We start from the raw sequence: 27,776 nt of genomic DNA, 5'->3' as shown, positions 1-27,776 counted from the left end.
CGTGGTCGCTCTGACCGTGCCCCCCCCATCTCATGTTCGCGCCGGTGGGAATGGCGGCTATCAGCAGCGCCAACGCCAGCCACCACCACAGCAGCACCAGCAACAGCATGAGGGAGACTACCCCGAGTGCCAAATATGTTACAAGTACCATGCCGGCGGCGCCAAGGACTGCTAGCATCGGTACGAGGAGGATAATGAAGAGAAGAAAAAGGCCAACCTCGTCACCAACTCGTATGGCATCGACACAAATTGGTATGTAGATTCGGGCGCTACCGAGCATATCATAGGAGAGCTTGACAAGTTGACGATGCGGGAAAGATATCATGGAGGTGACCAAGTGCACACAACAAGTGGAGCTGGTGTGGATATTACTCACATTGGTAACTCAATTGTTAATACCCCTAAGAAAAAAATTTCATCTAAAGAATGTCTTACATATCCCTCATGCATCAAAAAATCTTGTCTCCGTTCATCGCTTTACACTTGACAATAATGTTCTCATCGTATTCTATCCTTATTCTTTTGTGATTAAGGACTTGGCAACAAGGAGAGTCATCTTTAGAGGGAGATGTGAGGGAGGTCTCTATCCAATCACATCATCATCTTCTTTGTCGTGGTCAAATAAGCAAGCTTGGAGTGTCACCAAACCATCTTCAGAAAAGTGGCACCGACGCTTGGGTCATCCATCTTCAGTCATCGTTCAACATGTCCTTCGAAAAAATAAACTTCCTTTCGTGTCTAGTATTGAGTCAGTTTGTGATGCGTGTCAACAAGCCAAAAGTCATCAATTACCATATCCCATCTCTACTAGTGTATCTACTGCTCCATTGCAACTTATTTTTTCAGATGTTTGGGGGCCATCTCCCACCTCTGTTGGTAGATTTTCTTATTATGTAAGCTTTATTGACGACTATAGCAAGTTTACTTGGATCTATTTGTTAAAGAAATGATCCGATGTCTTTCAATTTTTTAGTAATTTCCAAAGTCTTGTTGGACGCCAACTGAACTCCAAAATTCTTGCCATGTAAAAAGATTGGGGTGGTGAGTATGAGAAACTCAATTCCTTCTTTCAAAAGATTGGAATTTCACATCATGTGTCCTATCCACACGCTCATCAATAGAATGGCTCCGCTGAACGAAAGCATCGCCATGTTGTTGAAGTAGGATTAGCACTACTAGCCCATGCGTCCATGCCTCTAAAATTCTGGGATGAAGCCTTTCTTATCGCCACATATTTAATCAATATTCGTCCCAGTAAAGTAATAAAATTTGAAAATCACATAACTCGTATCTTTGATGTCAAACCAGATTACACATCTCTCCGCATATTTGGATGTGCATGTTGGCCTAATCTTAGACCATACAACACACGCAAACTTGTGTTTCGTTCCAAACAATGTGTCTTTTTAGGTTATAGCCCTATGCACAAAGGGGTTAAGTGCCTATATGTTTCCACTCGAAGGGTTTACATATCCAGAGACGTTGTGTTTGATGAATCCGTCTTCCCTTTTGAGTCACTTCATCCAAATGCCGGAGCCCTTCTTCATAAAGAAATACTTCTTCTTCCGGAATTTGATCAAGGGGGGAATAACAGTTGTGCTGACCCATGTGCTAATAATCCTTCTAGTTCTACTCTTGATATGCCTGTACAGGTGGCTGAAGAAAACAGAGTTGAAAATGATCAAAATGACCAAAATCCGGTGCAAAACGGTGCCATATTTGATGTGTATGGTGAAGAAGCAGCAGACGCAGAACCCGAGGAGGATTCGGTGACGCCTGCCACGCCTGTGTGATGATCGGCCTCGAATCGTGGGCGCAGATCCGCGTGGGATCCTGCACCCACCCGATAGGAGGACTAGGCGGGTCCGGCCCAGTCGTCCACCACCACGTCACCCCGCATGCAGGGGACAGAACCAGACGCGGGATCTCCCTCGTCACGCGCGTGCATGCCGACAGTGACAGGCTCGGGATTTTCTGCGCCAGGGAATCCTGTCTCCCAGGACATGTCCAGTCCATCATCTGCCACACCAGGGACCACAGGATCCAGTGTGTCTCTTCAGTCTGCACATGCTGATGGATCTGCGAGATCTCCTACAACCAGCCAACTTGTGCAATATCTTGTGCAATCGCGACAACCTCCTGCCACTACTTCAAGAGTCATGACTCGGCTACAAAAAGGTATTAAAAATCCCAAAGTAAGGACAGATGGAACTATACCATATGGCATGTTATGCATTTCAGGAGAGCCCACAAAATCGAATGATGCACTTGGAGATCCTAAGTGGAAAAGGGCTATGGATGAGGAATATGGTGCTCTCATGAAGAACAAAACATGGCACTTGGTACCAAGTCAAACAGGTAAAAATATTATTGACTGCAAGTGGGTTTATAGAATCAAAAGGAAAGCAGATGGCTCCATTGATAGGTACAAGGCACGTCTAGTTGCAAAAAGGATTTAAGCAACGATATGATATTGATTATGAGGACACTTTGTCCTGTTGTCAAAGCTTCTACTATAAGACTTGTGCTAGCCATTGTTGTTTTCAGAGGATGGAGCCTTAGACAGCTAGATGTTCAGAACACGTTTCTGCATGGTGTTCTGGAAGAGGAGGTCTATATGAGGCAACCACCAGGGTATGAAAACAAACAAACACCTAATCATGTCTGTAAGCTTGATAAATCTCTTTATGGTTTGAAACAGTCACCTAGAGCATGGTTCTCAAGGTTGAGTTCACAATTGAAGCAACTTGGTTTTATTTCATCCAAAGCAGATACATCTCTCTTCATCTATAACAAGGCAAACACTATGGTTTTTGTACTTATATATATTGATGACATTATAGTTGCAAGCTCCTCTCAAAGTGCCACTAATGCTCTTTTGCATGATCTGAGTTCAGAATTTTCCTTGAAGGATCCCGGTGATTTAAATTTCTTCCTTGGCATTGAGGTTAAGAAGGTTCAAGATGGCATAGTCTTGAAGCAAGAAAAGTATGCCACTGAACTTCTGACACGCATGGCAATGAAGGACTGCAAGCCTTCACCTACACCATTGTCATCTTCAGAACAACTTTCAGCATATGAAGGAGTGCCACTTAATGTGGAGGAGAGTACAAAATATAGAAGTGTTGTTGGAGCTCTACAGTACTTGACATTGACACGACCAGACATATCTTTTGCAGTGAACAGGTTTGTCAATATTTGCATGCCCCTACCTCTGTTCATTGGACATCTGTCAAAAGGATTGTACGATATATCAAACACACTGTGAGTTTGGGTCTTCAGTTCAGACGTTCTAGTTCTACACTTGTCAGTGCTTTCTCTGATGCAGACTGGACAGGATGTAGTGATGACAGGAGATCAACTAGAGGATTTGTTGTGTTCTTTGGTTCGAATCTTATTTCTTGGAGTGCCAAAAAACAAGCCACGATGTCAAGGTCAAGTACAGAAGCTGAATACAAATCGTTAGCTAATGCAACTGCTGAAATTATTTCGATGGAGTCATTACTCAAGGGGTTGGGAATTAAGCAACAACATGTCTCATGTTTATGGTGTGATAACTTGGGATCCACCTATCTCTCTGATAATCCAGTGTTTCATAGTAGAACCAAACACATTGAAATTGATTTTTATTTTGTGCGTGAGAGGGTGGCAGGAAAGAAGTTGGATATAAGGTTTATTCCATCCAAAGATCAAGTTGCTGATGGGTTCACAAAAGCCTTGCCAGTCAAATCATTTGAGGAGTTCAAGAAGAATCTCAATGTGGGGTAGTTTAGATTAAGGAAGGGTGTTAGAGTTTGAGTCGTATATCTGGAATCTCAACAACCCAATTCTCTCTTCTCCCGTGTCTAAGTCTATCTCTTGTAATCTCTCTTGTACTCCAAGGCAAGTCTTTGCCCAATATAAATAAACACCGCGGCTGCCTATAGGCAGTAAGAACGCTTATACCACGAACTTCTTACAAGTAGCACGTGGAAGAGGCATGTGCTGGATCACAAGCTTATTGCGAACCGTTCAAAGCGTCCAAGCAAGGTCTCCACGAAGTCCCTATACCAGGCCATCGCTGCCACGTCTGCACCGGAGCCCCTTCAGATGATCTGATCGATCAGACTTCCTTTTAAATGAGCTTAGTATCTTTAGAAATTTGAAAGACGACAAGCTCACGCGAAGAAGTTTAAGCATCGGCGTACTACGAGAGAAAACATCTGGTTTACTCATTCCACGTGATGCATACGCCAAACTCACAAATCCCAATGCAAGCACACACAAATTACACACGCTAGCCGGACGCAGGACGATAAGCGACTTCAAGGTCAACGCCACTCGATGCACTCCGGATGTGGAGGACGACGGAATCATCAGTACACGGTGACGGCGAGCTTCATGCCGGCGCTGCAGTGGCCCGGCACGCCGCAGATGAAGTAGTGCGTGCCCCTGGGCAGCGTCACCGCGTCGTAGCCGTTGCGGTACACCGGGGCGAACCCCTTGGGCGACACGGTGCACTTCTTGTACCCACCCTTGCTCACCCACGCCACGTCGTGGAACGTGCTGTTGTACTTGAACACTGCGCATGCATACATACGCACGCGGCATGGTCAGATCGGGATAAGTCGTCCAAGGCTATACTCGCACGTGCATTGCAGAGAGAGGTACGTACCGAGCACGTCGCCGGCGCGGAAGGTCTTGCCGGCCAGCCACCCGCCGTAGTCGACGTTGCGCGTCCACCCGGCGGCGTCGCCGACAAGGTACGTCGTCGCCCCCGCCTCGGCAGCAGGGGTGGCCACCAGGAGCACCGCGGCCATGCACAGGAACGCGGCGCCGGCGACAAGCGCCTTACTGCCCGCTGCATTGCCTCTTCCCGAAGCCGCCATCGTTGCCGCTCGCACAAGCTTGTCGTTAGAGAGACCAGCTACTGCACTCTCTCTTGCTGCTTGGTAAGACTGAGCTCGCAGGAATGGCGCCCTCGCCGTGTTGCCTTTTATAGCGCGTCCGTGGCGTTGTGGACGTGGAACTTGAACTGCTTGTTTGAAAGTTGAGAACTGGAACTGCCATTGGGGAGGAGTGAACGCATTATCCATCTCACGTGATGACACGTTGTGCAGCGCATCCATCCTTTGACTATTGACGAGCTTATTCGGCCAGTACGTACACAGTTTCTGACGATTAAGATTGGACCAGGAAATGAACTTGTTAGTTTGGATAAGACAGAGGAGCGCATGTGATCGATGGGCACTGCGTTTGCCAATGCAATGTTTGGCGGAGTTCACGAAACCTGTCTGCGGGGTTTTCGGTTTCTTGTACGACTGTTGGGCACCGACAGTTCCTGCCGTGTGCAGCAATTGCTCCGCAAGTCAGACTTGTGTGTCGTCTCTAGCTAGCTAGTAGAGCTCAAGTTGACCATGATGCCTTGGAAGTTGTCGAGCTGCCACCAACTATATATATTCCAGATCCACGATCCACGGAGCCATCGTCGGGGGATCAAAGAAATGGAACACTTATGGCACGTTCGTACTACGTCGTAGATGGTCCATGTTCCGCTCTCAAAAACTCGGCTCAGCCGGTAAGAGTGGCGCAAGTGGGAGGGTCGACCACCCGCTGAAATGCTAAGGGGCAACTGGAAAGGCGATCGCGTGGCGACTGTCTACCATCGCTAGGGTTAGGGTTTCTGCGACGGGGACGGCGAGAATACAGAAGTGCTCCGGGGCAGCGATGGCGCTTCCCTTGGCATGGACTGGTGAAGCATTCTCCACCGCGGAGCAGAGCTATGGCGAAGAAGGCAAAGGAGAAGCAGGGTAGGGTGACGGCGGCAAAGGCTAGCCCGGCAGCGACAACGACGCCGGGCAAATCGGTGAGCAGGGGATCCTCCAAGTCCCCGGTCGCAAGCAAGACGCCGGATCCTACGTCAAGTCTCTCAGCTAGGCTGGGAGTGATGGTACTTTTGGATAAAGAGGCAGGAGGTTTCGTATTCGAAGACCCAGATCAGATCTTGCCCAAGGGCGCAAAGTGGTCAGCGGTGGGGAAAGCTTTCTCGCCGAGGCCGCTGAACAAAATGGTGCTAGAGAAAGCGATGCAGAGGGCTTGGGGGCTACATCATGAGGCGAGGTTTAGGGACATGGGTGCCGGGGTACTGATCCACGGGCACCTATGGGACCGGCGGGCCGGGTCCCTTTCGGTTCGGCGGGGGCGGAGGTCGTGCAAAGAGCAAATCGAGGCGATGCACGCGAGCGATTTACCCAGGTTCGGGCCGCACGGATGCGTAAAACCCTACTCCTGCTTTGTGGTTTGTATTGATTCCTTGCTCGGGAGCGCGGAGTGCTACAATACACTTCAGCAGCTAGCAAGACCGAGCGTCAGTGTTTTAACTAGCTAAAAAAAACCCCTCTACGTTGCACACGGGCCTCCTTTTATATGCTCAAGGGGTTCCCGACAGGTGGCAACGGAGGTGAAGGGTAAAAATGGAAAGGTGCTGCGGTAGGCTCAGCCACCTGCTACAATGTATCATACCTAACCCTGACGGCAGGGGATAGGGGCCTTAAATGCCCGTCCGTGTCGCCTAAACAGTACGAAAAGGGACCGCCAGGGACGCCACCGCTCGCCACGATGGCGATCTTGTCAGCGCCTCTTGCCACCGCACGCCGCTGGCTGCACAGCCTCTCGCCACATACGCCTGGAAGGGCCCCAGAGCGACACGTTGGTGGATGTGCTGGAGCGCGGGCCCAGGGAGGTGGCTTGCCGCGGCAAGCGCCTTGCCGCTGTCATTGTCTTGTCGCGTCCGGGAGCTTGTCGCTCACCGGGCCTTGCCGGGGCGCGCGGTGCGCCGCGGCAAGTTCCTTGCAATGTCTTGGGTGGCCTTCCCGGCAAGCTCCTCTTGCCGGGGTCTTGGAATGCTTTTGTTAGCCTTCCCGGCAAGCTCCTCTTGCCGGGGTCTTGTCTTCTTGGCTTGGACACTTTGTTCTTGAATGGCTCCAAAGGAACCACGGAGGATCTTGGCGGTCACCCGGCAAGCCTTGCCGCGGGATGCTGCGACTGCCCGTGCACAAGTTCGGGATACTAGGGTACCCCCACTCTAGTACACCGACAGGAGCCCCCGGGCCTGGGCCATACACGGTGCCGAGCGTTATTGGGCCAGGCCCAAAACAAGGCACGGGCACGCGCGGCCTAGGTTACGCCGTATCCACCGCGCCCTCCCCGAACAGCACGCGTTGAATGCGGCGTCGTGGGCGAGGTTGTGGGTGGTTATTTTATTCGAAAATGCGGAACGTCCGCCCCCTCCCCCTTTATAAGCAGAGGAAACGGGGGCAGTTCACACATTTGCCCGTTGCTGTTTCCAATCTCAGAAACCTCCGCCGCTCCCTCGCCTCCCCAGAGCAGAGAGAGAGAGAGAGCAGCGCCCCGCCCCCCATCGCCGCCAGCATCACCAACGCCGTCGACCTCCTCCACTGCTTCCGCCATGGCTCCAAAAGCCGACAAGGGGAAAGCCGTGAAGTCGACCGAGGCGCAGCGGCTCGCGGCGCTGCGGAAGGAGCGGGCAGTTTTCCCCCCCAAGCTTGCCGCGAAGGAGCTGAGGGAGAAGTACTACCTCTTCTGGTCGGCGGAGACGCGCGCGCATCCGCGCACAAAGGTACTCCCCGCCATCGCTTGGAAGAAGGCTCCGAACGGATACCCCTTTTTTGCTCTGTTCTTCTACTGCGGGCTCTGCCCGCCTTTCTCAAATTTCTTCTGCGACATCATGAATATGTACGGATTCCATCTCCTTGACTTCACCCCCAATGCCGTCCTGACCATGGCAGTCTTCACACACCTCTGCGAAAACTTTGTCGGAGTCCTTCCCAACGTAGCCCTTTTCCGCCACTTCTTCATACCCCGAGTAGAGAGAGGAGAGCCTCTATCCGGCGGGATTGCCTGGATCTCAAGGGCCAGCAAGAAGGAGACCTATCTGGAGGGAGAGTTCCGCGGCAAGTGGGAGGAGTGGAGAGCAGATTGGTGCTGGATTGACGAAGAGGATCCGCAGCCATTCACCACCCGGCGCAAAAACCCAGTAGCACGCGGCAGCGATTGGAGCGACGTGGCCCCGGAAGATGACAGGCTGAGAATTGCCGTCACTAGGATCCTGCGGCTCAGGCTTGCCGGGCTTACTGTTGGCGCTGTTGGCGCAGACTTCCTTCGCCGCCGCATCGCCCCCCTGCAGGAATGGGGGAGGCCCACTTGGGAGTTCAAGAACGCGGCAGACATCATGAGGTTGCGGCCGGGCCTCAACTACAACTTCACAGTCCTGGAGCTCAACGCAATGCTGCAGGAGTTGTTCAAATATGACCCCCAACATCCCGAGGTGTTCAGGTTGCCGGGGGGCGTCGTCCCGTTGTGCAACAATTCCGCGCTCGACCGCATCCGTGCAATGATGCCAGAGTGCGACTCGCACGGGATTGTGCCAACTTGGCAGGAGCCTGCTGACGAGGTCGTGCAGCAGTTTTTTGACGACTTGGTGGAAGTGCCAGTCCGCCCCGACGAGAAGGACGGCCTCACCCGCGACACCACGGATGCGGAGTTGGCGCTCATCGCCACTAGGATGGAGGAGGCAGCGGCAGCCGCAGCCGCGGGCGAGTTCGGATTTACTATGGAGGAGGCTGATGCAGCGGAAGCGGCAAGCCGTGCCGAGCGAGGGGAGGCTGCCGGCAAGAAAGAGCTTGCCGGGCGTGACGCCGAGCCGAGCGAGCCCGCCAAGGACACGAGCGGCTCGTTGGAAATCAACTCTTCTTCCTCCTCGTCTTCAGGCAGCTCGCCGCAAGCAGGGTCTCCATCTCCGCCAAGAAGGTGTCTCCGCAAGGCCTGTGACGTGGCGGAGCGGCAAGCGGGTCAACGGTCGCCGCGCCGCGTGACACGCTCTACCGCGGCAAACACCGTTGCCGCGGGAGCGCCTCATGCAGCGACGGCAACTGGAGCGGAGTCTAGCCGGACCACCGCTTCAATCCCTGCCGCTACTCACGCCGCGCCGACAGCCGGAGCGGGGTCGTCTCAGCCTACCACCACCGCTCCCGCCAAGCGGCCAAGGGAAACTTCTCCTCCGCCTCCTCGCGCCGGGTGCGCGCCGGACTTCGACTTCTCCGCGTTCAGCTCCGACGACGAAGAAGAAGAAGAGTAAGCTTCTCTTGTTGTACTTATAGTTCTTCAAATCTTGCTGTTTGTCTTGTATCTCATTTGCGTTACTTTGAATTTGTTCCTTCTCAGGACTCTGTCTCAGAGAGCAGCAAAGAGAGCCAAGGCCCCGGTGATCGTCATCGAGGACGGGCCCACTGCGACAGCAGGTGGCGCGCCCGAGACAAGCTTGCCGGACCCGGCGACTTTTCTCCAGGGCAGCCCCCAGCGTAAGTGTCTGATTTACTTTCTACTGCGAGGCGCGTTTGGGTACTTGTCTTTGCTGATATCTGCTTGTTGACTTGTGTAGGAGCCGAGCAGCCCCACCAAGAGCCAAGGGAGAATCCCCCGACAAGGGAGAATTCTCCGGCAAGGGAGGGCTTCCCGGTAAGGGAGAAATCTTCGGCAAGAGAGGGTTCTCCGGCGAGGGAGAGGTCTCCGGCAAGGGAGAAGTCTCCGGCAAGGGAGGGTTCTCCGGCAAGGGACAGCGCCAGCGGCCCCCCGACGACGGAGACCACAACTGCAGAACCTGGTGCAGGTACTCCTCTTGCTTCAAAACTTCCCTTGGGTTCTTCTTTTTCTGATCTTCTTGAGTTTTTGCTGGATTTTGCTTGACGCTTCCCCTTTTTCCGGTCGTCAGATCCATCCGTTGCGGAGCAGATGGAAACCGAGGTCGTCGCCGACGAGGCCGCCGGTGCTGGAGATGCCGCCGGCGCAGAGGCCGCCAAGGCTGACGCCGCGGCAGCTGGCGAGGGGTCCGGCGATCGCACTGACGGCCCTGAGGCCGCAGGAGCGCCAGGCGCTGCACCGACCGCCGATCCGTCCGCCGCTGCCGCAGCGCCAGGCTCCAGAGAGCCCCAGCCAGGCGTCTACCTGAAGGCCGGCGATGACGTCTTCATCAATCTTCCCTGGGCGTCAAGCTCCAGAGCGCCGGTCGAGGGGGAGATCTTCGACGGAGAAGTGCTTGCCTCCATGGGGTTGACGCTGGTCGATGCGCCAAGCAGTAGCAGCAACAAGCCCGAAGAGGAGCGACTGCTGCGGAGGTTGATGTCGCTCTACCGCACGCGACAAGCCAAGCTGGAATCCCGCGAGGCACTTGTTGCGAAGGCGGGAGCAGACATTGAAAAGCGCGCAGAAGAGCTCGGGGGTTTCCACCGGGAAGCCCTCCGATCCCTGGCAGAGGAGCGGGAGCAGCTTGCTGAGGCGTGGAAGGCTTTTCTCCTCGAGGAGGCCGAAGCCGAAGAGCGCCAGCGACTTGCCGCTGTGAAGCTTGCCGCAGAGGAGGGCGAGCTGGCGCAGCGGAAGGTCAATCTCGACGCCCACGAGGAGGAGCTTGCCTCGCGCGAGGAGAAGCTTGGGGGGCCGCCAAGGAGGAGTTGAAGACGAAGGTGGCGCGGCTGGAGGCCGATCTCTCCGAGAAGGGCAAGGAGCTCAGTGCCGCCAAGGTCTCCAACGTGGATCTTGAGTTAAAGCTAACCACTTTGACCAAGACTTTGGACAGCGCCAAGAAGCGGGAGGCGGCCTTGAAGGAGGAAATCAAGGCCGACAAGGCGCTGCTGGAGAGTGCTGCCACCGCCCAGAACACCTTCAGGGAGACCGTGACGCACTGGACGGAGAGCCCTGTGAACGCCGCCACGGACATCGACAAGGAGCTGGCGCAACTGGGGATGGAGGATCTCGGGTATCCCACCGACGACAACCTCCAACCCAGCGCCAAGCTCGTTCTGTTCTTCAAGGGCGTGCCGACGGCCCTTCAGCGACTCCGAGAGAGGATCCCCAAGCAACTGGCTGACGAGTCGCGCAGGGTCTGCGCAGGGGCCCTCGAGAAAGTGTTGATGAAGGTGGCCTTCCGCAATCCGGGCCTCCGCCTCACCAACATCCTCAGGACCTTGCCGCCAGAAGCTGATCTGGAGGAGCTCAAAGCCCTTGTCGCACCCATTGCGGACAAGGTGAGTGGGATCAAGAGGGTTGAAGGCGATCGCGTAGATTAGGCCGCCCATTTCTTCTTCCCTTGCCGCTGTTTATCTCGTCATGAAAACAATCTATTAGAGCTGCGACAAGCTATCTTTGTAATATAACTTTATTCCGGGTATTATTTGCAATGTTATTCCCTTTACTTGACTCTCTGCTTTGTATGCTTTTGCCCTACGCTTTTAGGGAACTTGCCGGTGCAGGCACCTTGGCCGTGAGCGCTGAGTGCGGATCGTCAGCAGCCTGCTGGCGGTGCCGCTACCGGCAAGAAACCTTGTCGCGACTAGTTGCAGCTCACTTAAGTTGTCGAGCGGACTCGAAACAAAGTAAGGGCGCTAGCAGCTCACTTAATTTGTTGAGCGGACTCGAAACAAAGTAAGGGCGCTAGCAGCTCACTTAAGTTGTTGAGCGGACTCAAAACAAAGTAAGGGCGCAACTAGCTACGAGTAGGTTCCTCCGCGCACAGGTTTTCCATACAAAGTGAGGTCGTTCAAGGGAGATAACTTAAAAATTAAAAAATTTGACTGCTCAAACTTTGGCAACTTAGCTTTTCTGTTGTTTGCTTCTCGGCAAGGCGAAACTCTCTTGAACGACGCCTAGTCCATACCATTATCTTCTCCTCTCCTCTCCCCCCCGGCAAACTTGTGGGCGAGGGGAACCTTCCTTTCAAAAGAAAGAAGAGACAATACAGATATGGAGCTTTACGGCTCGTTAGTGCTTACCGTGGAGTAGGTGCTGCACAAAGTGTCAGATCATATATGCCAAAAATAGAAAGCATAAAATCGACAAAATGCGCAGGGCACATGAGCTTTATTTATGCACGGGTTCTGCGCCCGGCTTTGTACAAAGGATTACATGCAACAGCGGCAAGACTTGTACAAAAGGTGGTTGCCGGAACAGGTTCCGGCAACCGCGCCTTACGGGTAAAACTTACGAAGATGCTCAATGTTCCAGGAGTTGCTCACCGGAATTCCATCTTCGGTCTCAAGGCGGACAGCGCCAGGCCTAGTGACTCGTTTCACCCGGTAAGGGCCTTCCCACTTCGGCGTCAACTTGTTGGAATTCTTGGCAGACTGAACGCGCCGAAGAACAAGGTCGCCTTCCTCGAGACTTCTGACATTAACTTTGCGGCTATGGTAGCGGCGCAAAGCTTGCTGGTAGCGAGCAGCTCGCACAGCAGCCTGAAGACGGTCTTCCTCAAGGAGCAGCGCGTCATCTTGTCGCAGCTGCTCTTGCTCAAGCTCATCATAAGCGAGCACTCGAGGTGACCCGTATACGAGTTCCGTGGGGATAACTGCCTCTGCTCCATAGACTAGAGTAAAAGGTGTCTGGCCAGTGGCTCGATTTGGCGTCGTCCTGATCGACCAAAGAACCACCGGCAGCTCCTCTATCCAGTTTCTTCCGAACTTGTGCAGCCTGTCGAAAGTTCTGGTCTTGAGCCCGCGCAGCACTTCAGCATTTGCCCTCTCCGCTTGACCGTTGCTTCTCGGGTGAGCAACAGAAGCAAAGCAGACCTTGGCGCCAAGATCTTGGACGTACTGCATGAAGGTGCGGCTCGTGAATTGTGTACCGTTGTCGGTGATTATCCTGTTAGGGATCCCGAAGCGGTAAACAATCGACCTGAAGAACTTGACGGCTGACTGTGCGGTCACCTTCCTCACTGGTTCCACTTCTGGCCACTTTGTGAACTTGTCGATTGCAACGTACAAGTACTCAAAGCCCCCGATAGCTCGGAGAAAGGGGCCGAGGATATCGAGCCCCCAGACCGAAAATGGCCAGGATAAAGGGATCGTCTAGAGAGCTTGAGCTGGTTGGTGTATCTGCTTGGAATGGAACTGGCACGCTTCACACTTGGTTACTTGTGCAGTTGCATCCTGGAGGGCTGTTGGTCAGAAGAAACCTTGCCGGAATGCTTTGCCGACAAGTGCTCTAGCGCCAATGTGGTGACCACATATGCCTCCATGTATCTGCCAACAGCTTTTGTCCGTCTTCCCGGTGAATACACTTCAATTTCACACCGTTGAGTCTTCTTCTGTACAGTGTCTTGTCGACAAACTGGTACATACTTGACTGCCGGGCTACTCTTTCTGCTTCTTCTTGCTCTTCGGGAAGTTCTCCTGTCTGAAGGAAACGGACAATCTGCTGCGCCCATGTTGGAGCTTGTGGCTCGACAACAAGGACTAAAGGCAAATCTGCTGCTGCAGGAACATCCGCTTCTACGGCAAGAACCTGCGGCTCTGCCGGAGCTTGACGTTCCCCGACAAGCTTGCTGGAGCAAAACTTGTCGGGAGCTTCTGCTTCAACGGAACAAACCCTAGGGCTTGCCGGAGCATCTTGCTACTCAGCGCTCTTGGTGTTGGTCTCAGCTGCTGCGGGAACATCCGCTTCTACGGCGAGAAACTGCGTCTCTGCCGGAGCTTGACGTTCCCCGACAAGCTTGCCGGAGCAAAACTTATCGGGAGCTTCTGCTTCAACGGAACAAACCCTAGGGCTTGCCGGAGCAGACTGCTCCTCAGCGCCTTCGGCGTTGATCTTAGGGACCTTCTTGGCGGTGGCTTCGGGAAGCTCTGCCGGCAAATAGTCACCAGAAATCAACTTCCTCTTCTTGCTCTGTCCAGTTGATGGTGTTACGGAAGGTTGAGTCAGCTTGAGCACAAAGATCCCTAGTTCCACAGGTAGCTTAAGTGCGGCGCACTTCGACAGGCCATCAGCAATGGCATTCTGAGCTCTTGGAACATGCTCCATTTGTAAGCCGTCAAAACGCTCTTCTAGCTTTCTCACTTCGTCGACGTAAGCTTCCATCAACGGACTCTGATAATTCTTGTTTATTTGGCGGACGACAAGCTGTGAGTCACCCCTAACGATGAGCTTCTTGATCCCAAGGTCTGCCGCGATCCTGAGACCGGCAAGCAATCCTTCATATTCTGCAGTATTGTTTGTTGCTTGCTCCTTGGGAAAGTGCATCTGGACTACGTACTTGAGGTGCTCTCCGGTGGGTGCGACGAGCAGCACACCAGCCCCGGCGCCTTGTAGCGAAAAGGCACCATCAAAGTACATCAGCCATTCTTTGCTCACTTCCTTGTCGGGGATGCTTGTTTCTGGAATTTCTTCATCTGGCATTGGCATCCATTCTGCTATAAATTCTGCCAATGCTCTGCTCTGGATAGTTGAAGTACTTTCAAACTTGAGGCCAAAGCTTGACAGTTCCAGTGCCCACTCAACAATCCTGCCTGTCGCTTCTGGATTCTGTAGTATCCTCTTCAGTGGAAAGCGAGTGACAATTGTGATCTCATGTGCTTGGAAGTAATGGCGCAGCTTTCTCGAGGCCATGAGGAGGCCGAAAAGCAATTTCTGCACACCAGAATACCTTGACCTAGCCCCCTGCAGGAGGGAACTGACAAAGTAAACTGGGCGCTGCACCATTTTCTTCTGTGTCTCCTCGTGCATCTGCGCAGATCCATCTTTGTCGGAACTAGAGCTTGTCGGGGAAGCCCTCTGCTTGTCGCTGGATGTGCTTGCCGTGGTTGCAGGCTCGTCATCTGCCTCCCTCTCTGCTACTAGCACAGCACTAACCACTTGATTTGTTGCCGCTATATACAGCAGCAACTTCTCTTGTGGCTTAGGTGCGACAAGTATTGGAGGGGAGGACAGGTATCTCTTCAGGTCTTGCAGCGCAGCCTCCGCTTCCGGAGTCCATCTCATTGGGCCTGCCTTTTTCAATAATTTGAGAAATGGCAGGGCGCGCTCAGCAGACCGAGAGATAAACCTGCTGAGAGCAGCCACACAACCGGCAAGTCTTTGTACATCCTTGACGCGCTTGGGTGCTTCAATCTGCTCAATAGCCTTGATCTTGTCGGGATTGGCTTCAATTCCCCGCTGAGACACGAAGAACCCGAGAAGCTTGCCGGAAGGAACTCCGAACACACACTTCTCTGGGTTGAGCTTGAGGCTGATCTTGCGCAGATTTGCAAAGGTTTCGTCCAAATCTTGAATCAGAGTTGCCCTGTCCTTGCTCTTGACCACTATATCATCCATGTAGGCTTCCACATTTCTGTGCATTTGCGGCTCAAGGGCGACATGGACTACTCTTGCAAATGTTGAACCAGCATTTTTTAATCCGAAAGGCATTCGTACAAAACAGTACGTGCCACATGGAGTAATAAATGCGGTCTTCTCCTCATCCTCTTCTGCCATGAAGATCTGATGATATTCTGAATATGCATCAAGGAATGAAAGCAAATCACATCCGGCTGTGGAGTCAACAATCTGGTCAATGCGCGGCAAAGGAAATGGGTCTTTGGGACAAGCTTTGTTAACATCGGTAAAATGGATACAAAGTCTCCATTTCCCATTTGCCTTGCGCACGACTACAGGATTGGCCAACCACGTGGGATGGAGCACTCCTCTTACAAGGCCTGCTGCTTCCAATTTCTTGATCTCTTCTGCTATGAACTCTTGGCGCTCCACTGCTTGTTTCCTAACCTTCTGCTTGACGGGCCGCGCATGAGGACAAACGGCAAGGTAGTGCTCAATCACTTTCCTGGGAACACCGGGGATGTCAGACGGTTTCCACGCAAACACGTCGACATTCGCCCGTAGGAAAGCAACGAGCGCGCTTTCCTATTTAGGGTCGAGAGTGGCACTGATGGTGAAGGTACCACCAGTGCCGTCCTCCTTGGCGGACACCTTTTTCGTCTCTGGCGGAGCTGCCATCGTCTTCTTGCACTTGCCGGTGGAGCTCGATGGTGCGTCCTCGACGGCAGCACAGCACTCCGAAGAGGTGCACTTGCCGGAGTGGGCATCAGAACTCTTGCCAGACTTGGTCTTCTTCCCCCAGGGAGCTTCAGCGGCAAGTGTCTCGCGCTCTACTGCGGCTGCTGCTTCCCGGTAGATCTTGTCGGCACAGATAAGAGCATCTTTCTTGTCGCCAGGGACAGAGATGACGCTTATCGGGCCTGGCATCTTCAGCATGTTATATGCGTAGTAAGAGGCTGCCATGAACTTGGCGAGTGCTGGACGGTCAAGTATTCCATTGTAAGGTAATGGAATATCGGCAACGTCAAATGTGACCCTCTCAGTCCTGAAGTTCAGCTCGCTGCCAAATGTTACTGGCAACGTGACTTTCCCCTTCGGCTTGCTCCTTCCCGGGTTGATCCCTTGGAATGTGCCGGTCTCTTCGAGCTCGCTGTCAGGGATCTGGAGTTTCTGGAGTACAGCGGAGGAGATCAGGTTTAAGCCGGCCCCGCTGTCAACTAACATCTTAGTGACCTTGAGGTTGCGGATAGTTGGTGAAACCAACATCGGCAAGCACCCGACCGCAGTCGTGCGATCAGGGTGGTCCTCAATGTCAAAGATGATAGGCGTGCTGGACCATTTCAGAAGTTTGCGCGATTCGACAGGTGGTTCCGCTGCGTTGACTTCGCGCACCCACTACTTGAGCTGGCGGTGCGAAGTATGCAGAGAGGCACCACCGTCAACGCACAAAACCTCTGTGGCTTTCTGAAACTCCTGCTCACTGGTCTTAACATCATCCATATCTTCGTCGTCATCGTCGTCTTCATCGTTGTCGTGGCCGCGGGGAGGTCTGTCCCCTTTCCGCTGCTTGGCCTTGCCACGGCGTCCTCCCCGTCCAGCGCGCTTCTTGCCGGATTCTCCAGCAGCTCCTTGGGCCCGCTCCTTGTCTCGCCGCTCGTACTCAGCCTTTTGCTGCTGGACAAGCTGCTCGACCTTCTTGCAGCTCTGGAGGTCGTGGCCCTTGGTGCGGTGAATCTTGCAGTATTGCTTATCGGAGCCGTCCTGCTTGTCGGCGACTGCCACAGCCTGGCAGTTGGCGCACGTGGCAATCTCCTTGCCGGAGCTACCAACTTTGGCCTTCTTGGCACCACCTTCATTGCCGGACTGCTCAACGACTAGCACCTCTTTACCTTTCTTCTTCCTGTTCCGCCGCCTGTTTTTCTTTGTCGGGGCAGCATCCTCACTGTCAGATCCTTCTGCTCCGGTCTTCTCTCCGGGGAGTTTCCTTCCTTCCTCAGCACGTGCATACTTGTCGGCCAGGGCATACAGCTCACTGACGTCTCTGATCCTGCGCATCGCCATCTCCTCCCTCATCCTACGGTTACGCACGTTCTGATGGAACGCGCTGATAACCGCGGCGGGGTGGACGTCTGGGATGTTATACTGTACACGGCTGAACCTCTGAATGTACTTGCGCAGGGGTTCCCCTTCCTTCTGGGCGAGCAGATGAAGGTCACTCTCTTGGCCAGGAGGTTTGTGGCCGCCTGTAAAGGCGCCGACAAACTGATGGCATAGATCAGCCCAGGAGGATATGGAGTTGTCCGGCAAGTGCATGAGCCAGGACCTGACGTTGGGTTTGAGCACCAGCGGGAAGTAGTTGGCAAGGATCTTGTCGTCCCTCCCCCCGGCAGCCTGCACCGCGATGATGTAGATGCTGAGGAACTCCGACGGATGTGTCTTGCCGTCGTACTTCTCTGGTACATCTGGTTTGAAATTCTTCGTGCTGGGCCCTGGACTTGCCGCAGCTCACGAGTGAGCGCAGGGTAACCTACCGCGTACGGTAAGTCACCTGGTTCCCCTGGCGCATGCATGTCGACAGAGGGCCCAGCGCGCTGGTCTGATTGACGCCACACTTCTCTTCGCCGCTCGATGCGAGTACGAGCGTCCTCTTGCTGTCGTTCTTGAAGAACTTGGCGCTGATCGCGACGAGCTCGCGGATCTGACGACGCGGTGGAGTCGCTGTCGAGGTGGATCCGGCGAGTCGGCGATCTCGGCCTTCGGGGCGGGGAGTGCACAGTAGTTGCACCCCCACCAGTCTTGTCGTCTCCGGCTCGTGCCTGGCTGGCTTGCCACGGCTGCGACATGCTCGGTTGCCGCGGAGTGTCGCCGTTGGCGAAGTCGATGAGACTCTGGAAGGTTGCCCTCCAATCGTCGATCTTGTCCGCCGTTGGAGGGTAGTCTAGGAGCAGCTGAGCTCGCGCCAAAGCTTCTACTGCAGTGGCGGGCGGTGGTGGCGAACGGTGCGAGGAGCGGGATATGCTCGGACTTCTAACCACGTTAGAAGGAGCAATATCCTGTCCAGGTGACCGTGCCTCGCTCGTGCCAGCATGTGGGCGTGCATGGTGGTCCTGAGCGCTCCGAGATCCACCAGCCCGATCTTGGTCTAGCGAACGCATGGTACCGTGAGTACCATGATGCTGCCGGTCCCGCGCCTCCTGAGACAGGCGCGGTGCATGTACGGACGCCGAGGTCTTGGAGTGCGCCCGGTCGTTGTGGGAGGTGGCTACGCCGCCGATGGGCAGCGCAGCCTCGCCCTTGGACCTGGCAGCACCGTGAGCTCCCTCGTCTACGCCCGTTCTTCCGCCGGCGCCCGCCCCATCAGCCGTTTGTCCCGGCGGTGGTGGGCAAGGCGCGGACGGAGCAGCCGCCTCCGAAACCTTCTTCTTCGGCGGCATGTTGATGAAGAGGATGAAGATCTAGCTCACGAGAACGCCGGATCTGGTTCACTCAACCTCGATGCCCCCTACCTGGCGCGCCAAAGATGCCGGGTTACTGATCCACGGGCACCTATGGGACCGGCGGGCCGGGTCCCTTTCGGTTCGGCGGGGGCGGAGGTCGTGCAAAGAGCAAATCGAGGCGATGCACGCGAGCGATTTACCCAGGTTCGGGCCGCACGGATGCGTAAAACCCTACTCCTGCTTTGTGGTTTGTATTGATTCCTTTCTCGGGAGCGCGGAGTGCTACAGTACACTTCAGCAGCTAGCAAGACCGAGCGTGAGTGTTTTAACTAGCTAAAAAACCCCCCTCTACGTTGCACACGGGCCTCCTTCTATATGCTCAAGGGGTTCCCGACATGTGGCAACGGAGGTGAAGGGTAAAAATGGAAAGGTGCTGTGGTAGGCTCAGCCACCTGCTACAGTGTATCATACCTAACCCTGACGGCAGGGGACAAGGGACTTAAATGCCCGTCTGTGTTGCCTAAACAGTGCGAAAAGGGACCGCCAGGGACGCCACCGCTCGCCACGATGGCGATCTTGTCAGCGCCTCTTGCCACCGCACGCCGCCGGCTGCACAGCCTCTCGCCACGTATGCCTGGAAGGGCCCCAGAGCGACACGTTGGTGGATGTGCTGGAGCGTGGGCCCAGGGAGGTGGCTTGCCGCGGCAAGCGCCTTGCCGCTGTCGTTGTCTTGTCGCGTCCGGGAGCTTGTCGCTCACCGGGCCTTGCCGGGGCGCGCGGTGCGCCGCGGCAAGTTCCTTGCAATGTCTTGGGTGGCCTTCCCGGCAAGCTCCTCTTGCCGGGGTCTTGGGATGCTTTTGTTAGCCTTCCCGGCAAGCTCCTCTTGCCGGGGTCTTGTCTTCTTGGCTTGGACACTTTGTTCTTGAATGGCTCCAAAGGAACCACGGAGGATCTTGGCGGTCACCCAGCAAGCCTTGCCGCGGGATGCTGCGACTGCCCGTGCACAAGTTCGGGATACTAGGGTACCCCCACTCTAGTACACCGACAATGGGCGACAATGTTTTTGTGGTTCACTTTGGCAGTGAAGGTGATTGGAGACATGCGATGAACAACGGGTGGTGGCAGTATGATTTTAACATGCTCATGCTCAAGGAGTATGAGAGTAATATACGGCCCTTTGAGATGGTGTTGAATAAAGTGTATGTATGGGTCAGGGTAGATGATCTACCACAGGGGAAGAGAACCGAGGCCTTTGGGTGTGCGCTTGGCAATTGGCTTGGCGAGGTTGTCAAGGTAGATGTGGACAAGGAAGGATTAGCTCGAGGGAGCCAGTTGAGGGTGAGGGCAAGGATTTCAATCTATGAGCCACTGGTTCGGTGTTTTCAACTCAAGACTTCGCAGGAGGACAAGGTGGGCACATGGTTCGACTTCCACTATGAGAAAATACCGCATTTTTGTTGAGACTGGATTTTCAGCTCCCGGGTGCAGGGGCACCCTCATGAACAGTAAATTCAAAATGATATAAAAAATGTCGAAAAAATCTAAAACTTTGAGGGATGAAGTTTGATCAAACATTTAACGTCCATGCAAAGTTTTAGCATCAAAAACATTTGTGGAGCCCTCGCAAAAAAACAAAATCACTGTTCAAAGTTATGTGTACTTTTGAGCAGTAATTTTTTTTTGTCGGTGAGGGCTCCTTGAGTGTTATTTCTGGCTGAAAATTTGCAAGAACATCAAAGTTTTGATCATATTTGATCCCCCAAAATTTCAGATTTTTTCGATTTTTCTTTCGTATTGTTTTGAAGTTACTGTTCATGAGGGTGTCCCTGCACCCGGGAGCTGTCAAACCTTTCCCATTTTTGTTTCGAGTGTGGAAGACTTGTTCATGTGGATGGGCGGTGTGACCCTCCAGTAGACAAATCTTCACAATGGGGTGGTTGGTTAAGGGCTTCGCCGGGTAGGAGCACTGGCTCCAAAGTTGAGGCGAAGGGGAAGACAAATAATAGTAGCAGCTTCATGAGCTCACAATCGGAGGGTAGCAAGAGAGAGCAGGAAAGCAAGGTGAGTGGGTGAGTCCGAGACACCCCGACGAAACGCAACCTTAATACTGAGTTTGACAAGCCGGAATGCTCGCACAATGGCGTTGAGCGAAAGCCTGGAAAAGGAGAAGTAATCAGTCCTAGGAAGGACCATGTCAGGAGAGAATGGACAGAGGAGAGGGACCTGAGACATGATCTAGAATGCAAGAAAGAAAGAGACCTCGGGGAACAGCTGAAGATGCAGCAAAGGCAGCGGGAGTTTGAGAAGGAATAATTTGAAGAGCGTCGTCGGTGGGAGGGTGCTTACACTAATAGAGAAAGAGAGGTGAACTATGGGTATACTCCGCATTACCCTAATGAAAGGAGAAGAGGCTACTATGTTCGCAAACCCAGGCAGAACAGTGCAGAGCATGGGGGGAGGGGAGATAGCTTCCAAGCCCCTCCTGACTCTAGAAAGAGGAGACCAAGGTAGGTGTGGAAACCATAGGAGGGAGGGGACAGTCAGGAAGGGCATGCCACTTTCATCCATGACACAAGGCAAAATACAACATCAATTTTTTAACGTATAACCGAAATTGAAGGTACATCGGCGGACCCTGCTAGGTCACAGGGCCGCCGGGAGCAATGAACATTTTAGCCTGGAACTGTCGGGGGTTGGGGTTGGACCCGACGGTGGGCGAATTACAGGACCTTGTTAGGTCATACAACCCAGCGGTGGTTTTCTTATCAGAAACTAAAAAAAAACAGCAGAAGCGATGGAGAGATTGAAGTGGAGTCTAGGATTTAGGCACGGGGTAGCTGTGAACTGCAACGTCAAGAGTGGGGGACTGGCGTTATGGTGGAAAGAACATGTGGATATAACGGTGAGGCCGTGGTGCCAATACTACATCGATGCCCAAGTTGTGCTGGATGGTGTCACCTTTAGATTCACTGGAATCTATGGGGAGCCATGTGTGGAGAAGAGAAAGAAAACCTGGGATGTGCTTCGGTACCTACGAGCACAGGATAATCTCCCATGGCTATGTGCAGGGGACTACGACGAGGCTCTTATACAGAAAGAGCAGTTGGGTGGTAATCCGAGGTGTTTGAGCCAAATGGAGAGCTTCGCCGAATTCTTGACCGACTGCGGGCTCGCTGATATAGGCTACTCGGGATATCCATTCACATAGGATAGCAAAAGAGATGGAAACGAGAACATTCAAGTGAGGTTGGACCGGGCCACCTGCAACGCTGACTTTGCACAGATTTTCCCGGCGGTCAAAGTTTTACATGTCATGACCGAGGAATCGGATCACCAGGCGATTGTTGTCAAGGTGCAAGCGGCACTGGCTGCGAAGCACTCGGGTGGGCAGCGCCCTTTTGTATATGAGGCGGCATAGGCAAGGCACGAGGGATATGAAGCGATGGTGGCAACTGCATGGGCCGATTCCCATGCAACCAATCATGAGGCTGGTGCACTTGCCGGCGCATGCAGTCGCATTAAAGCCACGTCCGGGGACATGCAGAGATGGAGCCGCCAGGTCTTTGGGTCTATCAAAAAAACAAACCGCTCACCTGAAAATGCAACTAGTGGAGGCCAAAGAGCGGGCTGCGCGATCTGGATACAGACAGGCGGTGAAGGATATAGAGGACCAGTTACACGAACTTTATGAACGAGAGGAGATTTATTACAAACAAAGATCGCGGGTTGACTGGCTGACAGAGGGGGATCAAAACACGAAGTATTTTCAGAATTGAGCTTCACATAGGAAGAGGAAGAATACGGTCAAAACCCTCATCAGAGAGGACGGGTCCAAGTGCGCGGATGATGATGGGATGAGGGCGATGGCGGCTTAGTTCTATGCAAAGCTGTTCACTTCGGAAGGCTCGCGGGATACGGAGAAAGTGTTGCAACACATAGACATTGCTGTTACAGAAGCAATGAATGCCAAGCCATGTGTGCCGTTCACCGATGAGGAAATAGAGGCTTCCCTCTTCCAGATGGGACCCACGAAGGCTCCGGGGCCGGACGGGCTTCTGGCCATGTTCTACCAAAAGCATTGGGCCTTGTTAAAAGAGGACGTGTGTGAGGCGATCCACGAGTTTCTTGCTGGCCAGGCAGCCCCAACGGGGTTTAACGATATGGTCATAGTGATGATTCCGAAAGTAAGCTCACCGAAGGTACTTTCGCAATTTCGCCTGATTAGTTTATGCAATGTTCTATATAAGATCGCCGTGAAAGCACTGGCTAACCGGCTAAAGGTGGTTTTACCCTTCATGATCTCAGAAGAATAGAGCGCATTTGTACCTGGCAGATTAATTACGGACAATGTCTTGGTGGCCTACGAAAGTGTGCATGCGATCAGAAGGAGGAAGCAGAAGAAACCCCCGTGTGCCGTGAAGCTAGACATGATGAAAGCCTACGACAGAGTGGAGTGGGATTTCCTTGAGCAAATGATGTTGAAAATTGGCTTCTCTAGTCACTGGACGGAGATGGTCATGAGATGTGTCAGAACAACATCTTTTTCGGTTAAGTTAAATGGTGGCCTCTCCTACAGGTTTCTCCCATCTCGTGGGCTTAGGCAAGGGGATCCACTCTCCCCATATCTTTTCCTATTTTGTGTGGAGGGATTATCAGCAATGCTCAAGAATGCACAGTGACAGAAGGATATTAAGGGGGTGTCCTTTGGGAGTGGGGGACCGACTGTCACCCATCTCTTGTTTGCAGATGACAGTGTGGTGTTCCTTGAGGGAGCCGCAGAGAACTTTGATGCACTCCGAGTCATTTTGCAGGACTATGAAGCAGCCTCAGGTCAGAAAGTAAACCTCCAAAAATCTGCTATCTTTTTTGGCAAAGGTATCTCCGAAGCAAGCAAAAATGAGCTGCATCAGGTTAGTGGTATCTCAACGGAAGCACTTAGCGAGAGGTATCTAGGGCTTCCAACTATAGTCGGCAAATCAAAGGATGGAACCTTCAGGTATGTCAAGGAGAGTGCAAGAGGAAAAGTAACAGGATGGAAGGGACAAGGGTTGTCCAAAACAGCCACAGAGGTGCTTGTGAAGTCAGGCCTTCAGTCAACACCAACTTTTACCATGAGTTACTTACAACTCACAAAGAAAATGTGCGGGAATCTGTCAACTATCTCATCAAACTTCTGGTGGGGGGAAGCAAATGGAAAGAAGAAGGTGCATTGGATTGCCTGGGATAAAATGTGTACGAGGAAACATGAGGGAGGACTTGGGTTTCGGGACCCTGAGGCCTTCAACCAAGCTATGCTTGCAAGGCAGGCATGGAGAATGCTATAGCAACCGGAAACATTATGTGCACGTGTTCTAAAAGCACGATAGTTTGTGGAGGGGTCGATTCTCAATGCAACTTGCCCAAGTGGTGGATCATTCACCTTCAGAAGCATACTACATGGGAGGGATCTGCTACTAGAGGGACTCATCTGGAGAATTGGGGATGGTACTACAATAAAGGTGCACCATGATAATTGGATACCAAGGACTGGAAGTCTAAGGCCACTGGTCCAAACTTATATCCAAGGAATAACTCGGGTGTGTGACCTGTTATGTGAGAATGGCACATCATGGGACCAAGAGAAGGTGCATGCAATGTTCTCCCCGAATCCCAATTGGTGGACCAAACGTGGAGGACTACCTAGCTTGGAATTACACCAAAAATGGTGTGTTTACAGTAAGGTTGGCCTACCACCCGCGGATGCTACAGAAACAACTCAAAGTAGGCCGGCCAGAAGCCTCATCCGCGGTTCAGGACCACAAGTCGTGGATGTGTTTATGGGATACCGTCGCGCCAGGAAAGGTGAAAACACATATGTGGCGGTTGATATGGAATGGCCTGGCGGCGGGGGCTGAACTCCAATGGAGAAAGATCAAGGATGGTGTGTTCTGTGTAGCGTGCGGCAGAGAAGAAACAAACTATCATAGATTTTGGGGTTGCTTTCAGTCATTGAAATTCTGGAAGATTATGCATTCGGAATTGGGGGTGCCGGTGGCGATCCCACCGGAGTCAGCTAGCCCTCAGAGTGCATTATCGAGGTGGCTCTTGTCTTGGTTTGCGGAGGCGACGAACGATGACAGGGCGGTCAGGGTCCAGGGGGTGTATGCGCTCTGGCTAGCCCGGAACAACACAAGAGATGAACAGAGAATAGAAGATGCAGAAGCGATTGTGAGAAGAGGTTTCCACCTTATGGGCGAGTGGCAATCCATTCATGGGCAAAAGAGCAAACAATCCAATCCAACACCATGTGAGAAATAGAGACCGCCTGACGAGGGGTGGGTGAAAGCTAATGTGGATGCGGCAATCTCCAGAGTAGGAGAGGTGGGAGGAGCGGGCATTGTTCTTCGGAAACAGGAGGGTGCTTTTCTGGGCGGAGCTTGTCACATCTTCCCGCGGTATTAGGAACCGGCAAGGGCAGAGCTTTGTGCTTGTAGAAGAGCAGTGCAACTAGCAGTTGAGCTTAATATACCTAATCTACATGTGGAGATGGACTATCGCGAGATCATACGCAAGCTATAGAGTAAGGAGAAGGACCTGTCCTCGCTGGGACTAGTCGTCGAAGAAGTTAAGCAGTTGTTAGCTACGAGGGAAAGCTGGAGGGTTACATGGGCTCGGCGATCAGCAAATAAAGCGGCACATTTGTTAGCTAGAGAGGGGGTCGCTAATAATTTTTGTAAGGTCTGGTTACAATTTCCACCTGACTGTATTTTGAGTGTTATTTCGGACGAAATCCCAGCTTGGGAAGTTTAAATAAAGTGGACGTAAGCTTCAAAAAAACTCGGCTCAGCCGCACCCCTTGTATCGGTCTTATACGTCAGGGCTGACCGCCCCCCATATTTAGATCATATCTGAAACGGATATTGGGAGGCTCAGACGCGTCCAACGCATCCACCATGTCAAACTGAAGTGTGAGACGCATGTGAACACTCGTCGAAACCCAACGGTCCGATGAATGGCCAAATCTGGCTATTTAAGCCAAACGGCGACCCCCAACCCTAGCCATAATCCCATTTCCCTTCCATTCGTGCTGCCACTCCGCATCCGCTCACAACTTGGAGCTTGTCGTCCTCTTGTAGCCATGGCCTGGCAGTGGATCACCACTTACACAAATGCTCACTTCTGAGCGCCAGTTAGAGCTCCTTGAGGAGATCCGGGCCCAATGTGTCACTCAGGTTGCAGCAATCCTAGCTCTGGACTAGCCGGAGTAAGAGAAGGAAGACGTGGAGCAGCGGGCACCGGACACAGACATGGAGGAAGCGGAGCTGAAGGAGGAAAGCAAGGCCGATCCAACGCCTCCAGGTGCTGGATTTGGCATGCCCCGTGAACTAGGAGAATTTGAGCTCGCCCAAGCGGAGGAGGCGGCGAAATAATAGGCCATCCTCGATCACATCCTCTTGGAGGTGGAGGTGGACATGGAGGTGGAGGCAAATCTCCGCGACCTCCGTGAGGCATAGGAGGAGGTCGAGGAACTCTTGGCAGACATGGAGTCTGATGAGGAGGGAGAGCTATGGGAGGCGGCCATCCACCAAGAGGCAGGTCCATACGACATTACCAATATGGAGTTGTCTACATCTCCGAGGATGAGTAGTTTAGGCTAAGTTTATCTATGTAGTAGTACGTAGCTTTTGAGTTGCATTGTTTAGTATGAATTCGAGGTATGCGGTTGGAGTGGACATAAAATGAAGGGTGACTAGACCCTCTCCATGGACGCGCCCTAACGCGTTTGTAGACATATGAGGGGTCATATTTGTCATATGCGACTATAGATGCTCTAACTCATTGGCTGTATTGTTCCCTGATATAAACATATCGTTTAGCACCAAACACTACTTATAGTATTAGTACTACCTAGATATTTGAAAAGAAAAGGCAGACATACGACTTAGTAGTGGAGGTGTTGGCATCGTAGATGTTCATGTTAAAGCCCCGACTTGTAAGCTTGAAGACGAGGGTGTCGTCCTTCTTAATATGGTGCTTCCAGTAGAACATGCTCGATTTTTGAAACGACGCCACCTAGCCTTCGAACTAGGCCACTGTCGGTGTCAAAACCGGCAGATCTCAGGTAGGGGGTCCCGAACTGTGCGTCTAAGGTCGATGGTAACCGGAGACAAGGGACACGATGTTTACCCAGGTTCAGGCCCTCTCTATGGAGGTAATACCCTACGTCATGTTTGATTGATATTGATGAATATGAGTATTACAAGAGTTGATCTACCTCGAGATCGTAATGGCTAAACCCTAGAGGTCTAGCTTGTATGGCTATGATAATGAATCTGCCCTATCCGAACTAAGTCATCCGGTTTATATAGACACCGGAAGGATCTATGGTTGTCGGTTACAAAGAAGGGAATCTACATATTTGGTCGCCAAGCTTGCCTTCCACGCCAAGTAGAGCCCCATCCGGACACGGGTGCAGTCTTCGGTCTTCGTATCTTTACAGCCCATTAGTCTGGCCCCGCCAACAGGCCAGACGCCCGAGGATCCCTTAGTCCAGGACTCCCTCAGTAGCCCCCGAACCAGTCTTCAATGATGAGGTGTTCAGCACATAGATTATCTTTCGGCATTGCAAGGCGGGTTCCTCCATCGATGACTTCTGGGTAGTGTGTTCGGCTTTCCATTTAATGTTGTACTCCTCAGCTTATGTGCATCAACAACTCCAGTTTCCACGTGTCGAGCGAATGCGAGAGGTCAGGGTATTTTTACATATACCACCCCGACCGTATCACAAAGGTGCCTATTTAAAGAGAATAGATCTCAGATCCATTCCACACCCCGCGAAAAATCCTTAGAGCTTGCTAAGAAAAACCACCCCAACATGGCTAGCGCTCCCGGCTCTCCCTCTCGTCCCCACGGCTCCTAGAAGGGTGATTGGGACAGATGTTCCGTATCCCATAGTCAGCTTGCAAAGCTGCAAACACAGGGCTTTCTCCCCCCCGCGGACCTGGTTCCCATCCGAGCAGGATTGGCCTCCTTCAACGGCAAAACTCATGCGGAGGATTTCCCCAATTCGTCTGCGGGAGAATGAGTGTGCTTCGTTCCTTTCTTATTATGAGGTGTCGGATTTCCAATCCATCCCTTCCTCCGAGGACTGCTGGAGTATTATGGCCTCCAACTGCACAGTCTCACTCCCGCCTCTATCCTTCATATTGCGGGTTACGTCGCTCT

General features: G+C 52.9%; 1 protein-coding gene across 1 annotated transcript; it reads right to left on the bottom strand.

Annotated features, from left to right (window-relative positions):
• Positions 1-4,187: 4,187 nt before the first annotated feature.
• LOC125553677 (basic blue protein-like) lies at positions 4,188-4,963 on the bottom strand. The gene is made up of 2 exons (XM_087519594.1): positions 4,655-4,963; positions 4,188-4,561 (listed from the first exon to the last, which is right to left on the bottom strand). Exons 1-2 carry the CDS (start codon positions 4,866-4,868, stop codon positions 4,356-4,358), a joined length of 420 nt encoding a protein of 139 aa, XP_087375720.1. The 5' UTR covers positions 4,869-4,963; the 3' UTR covers positions 4,188-4,355.
• Positions 4,964-27,776: the final 22,813 nt, after the last annotated feature.

Source organism: Triticum urartu, chromosome 4A (genome assembly GCF_056163025.1).
Source record: "Triticum urartu cultivar PI428250 chromosome 4A, HENAU_Tu73, whole genome shotgun sequence".
Taxonomy (NCBI): domain Eukaryota; kingdom Viridiplantae; phylum Streptophyta; class Magnoliopsida; order Poales; family Poaceae; genus Triticum; species Triticum urartu.
The sequence above is the reverse complement of the archived record's forward strand: the minus strand, read 5'-3'. Positions and strand labels throughout refer to the sequence as shown.

What these genes read in the sequence shown, in the direction of transcription:
- LOC125553677 (XM_087519594.1), bottom strand. Translation starts at nt 4,868, where the DNA reads ATGGCGGCTTCGGGAAGAGGCAATGCAGCGGGCAGTAAGGCGCTTGTC. An exon ending in CCGCGCCGGCGACGTGCTCG is followed by an intron (nt 4,562 to 4,654) that starts GTACGTACCTCT and finishes ATGCATGCGCAG; the next exon opens with TGTTCAAGTACAACAGCACG.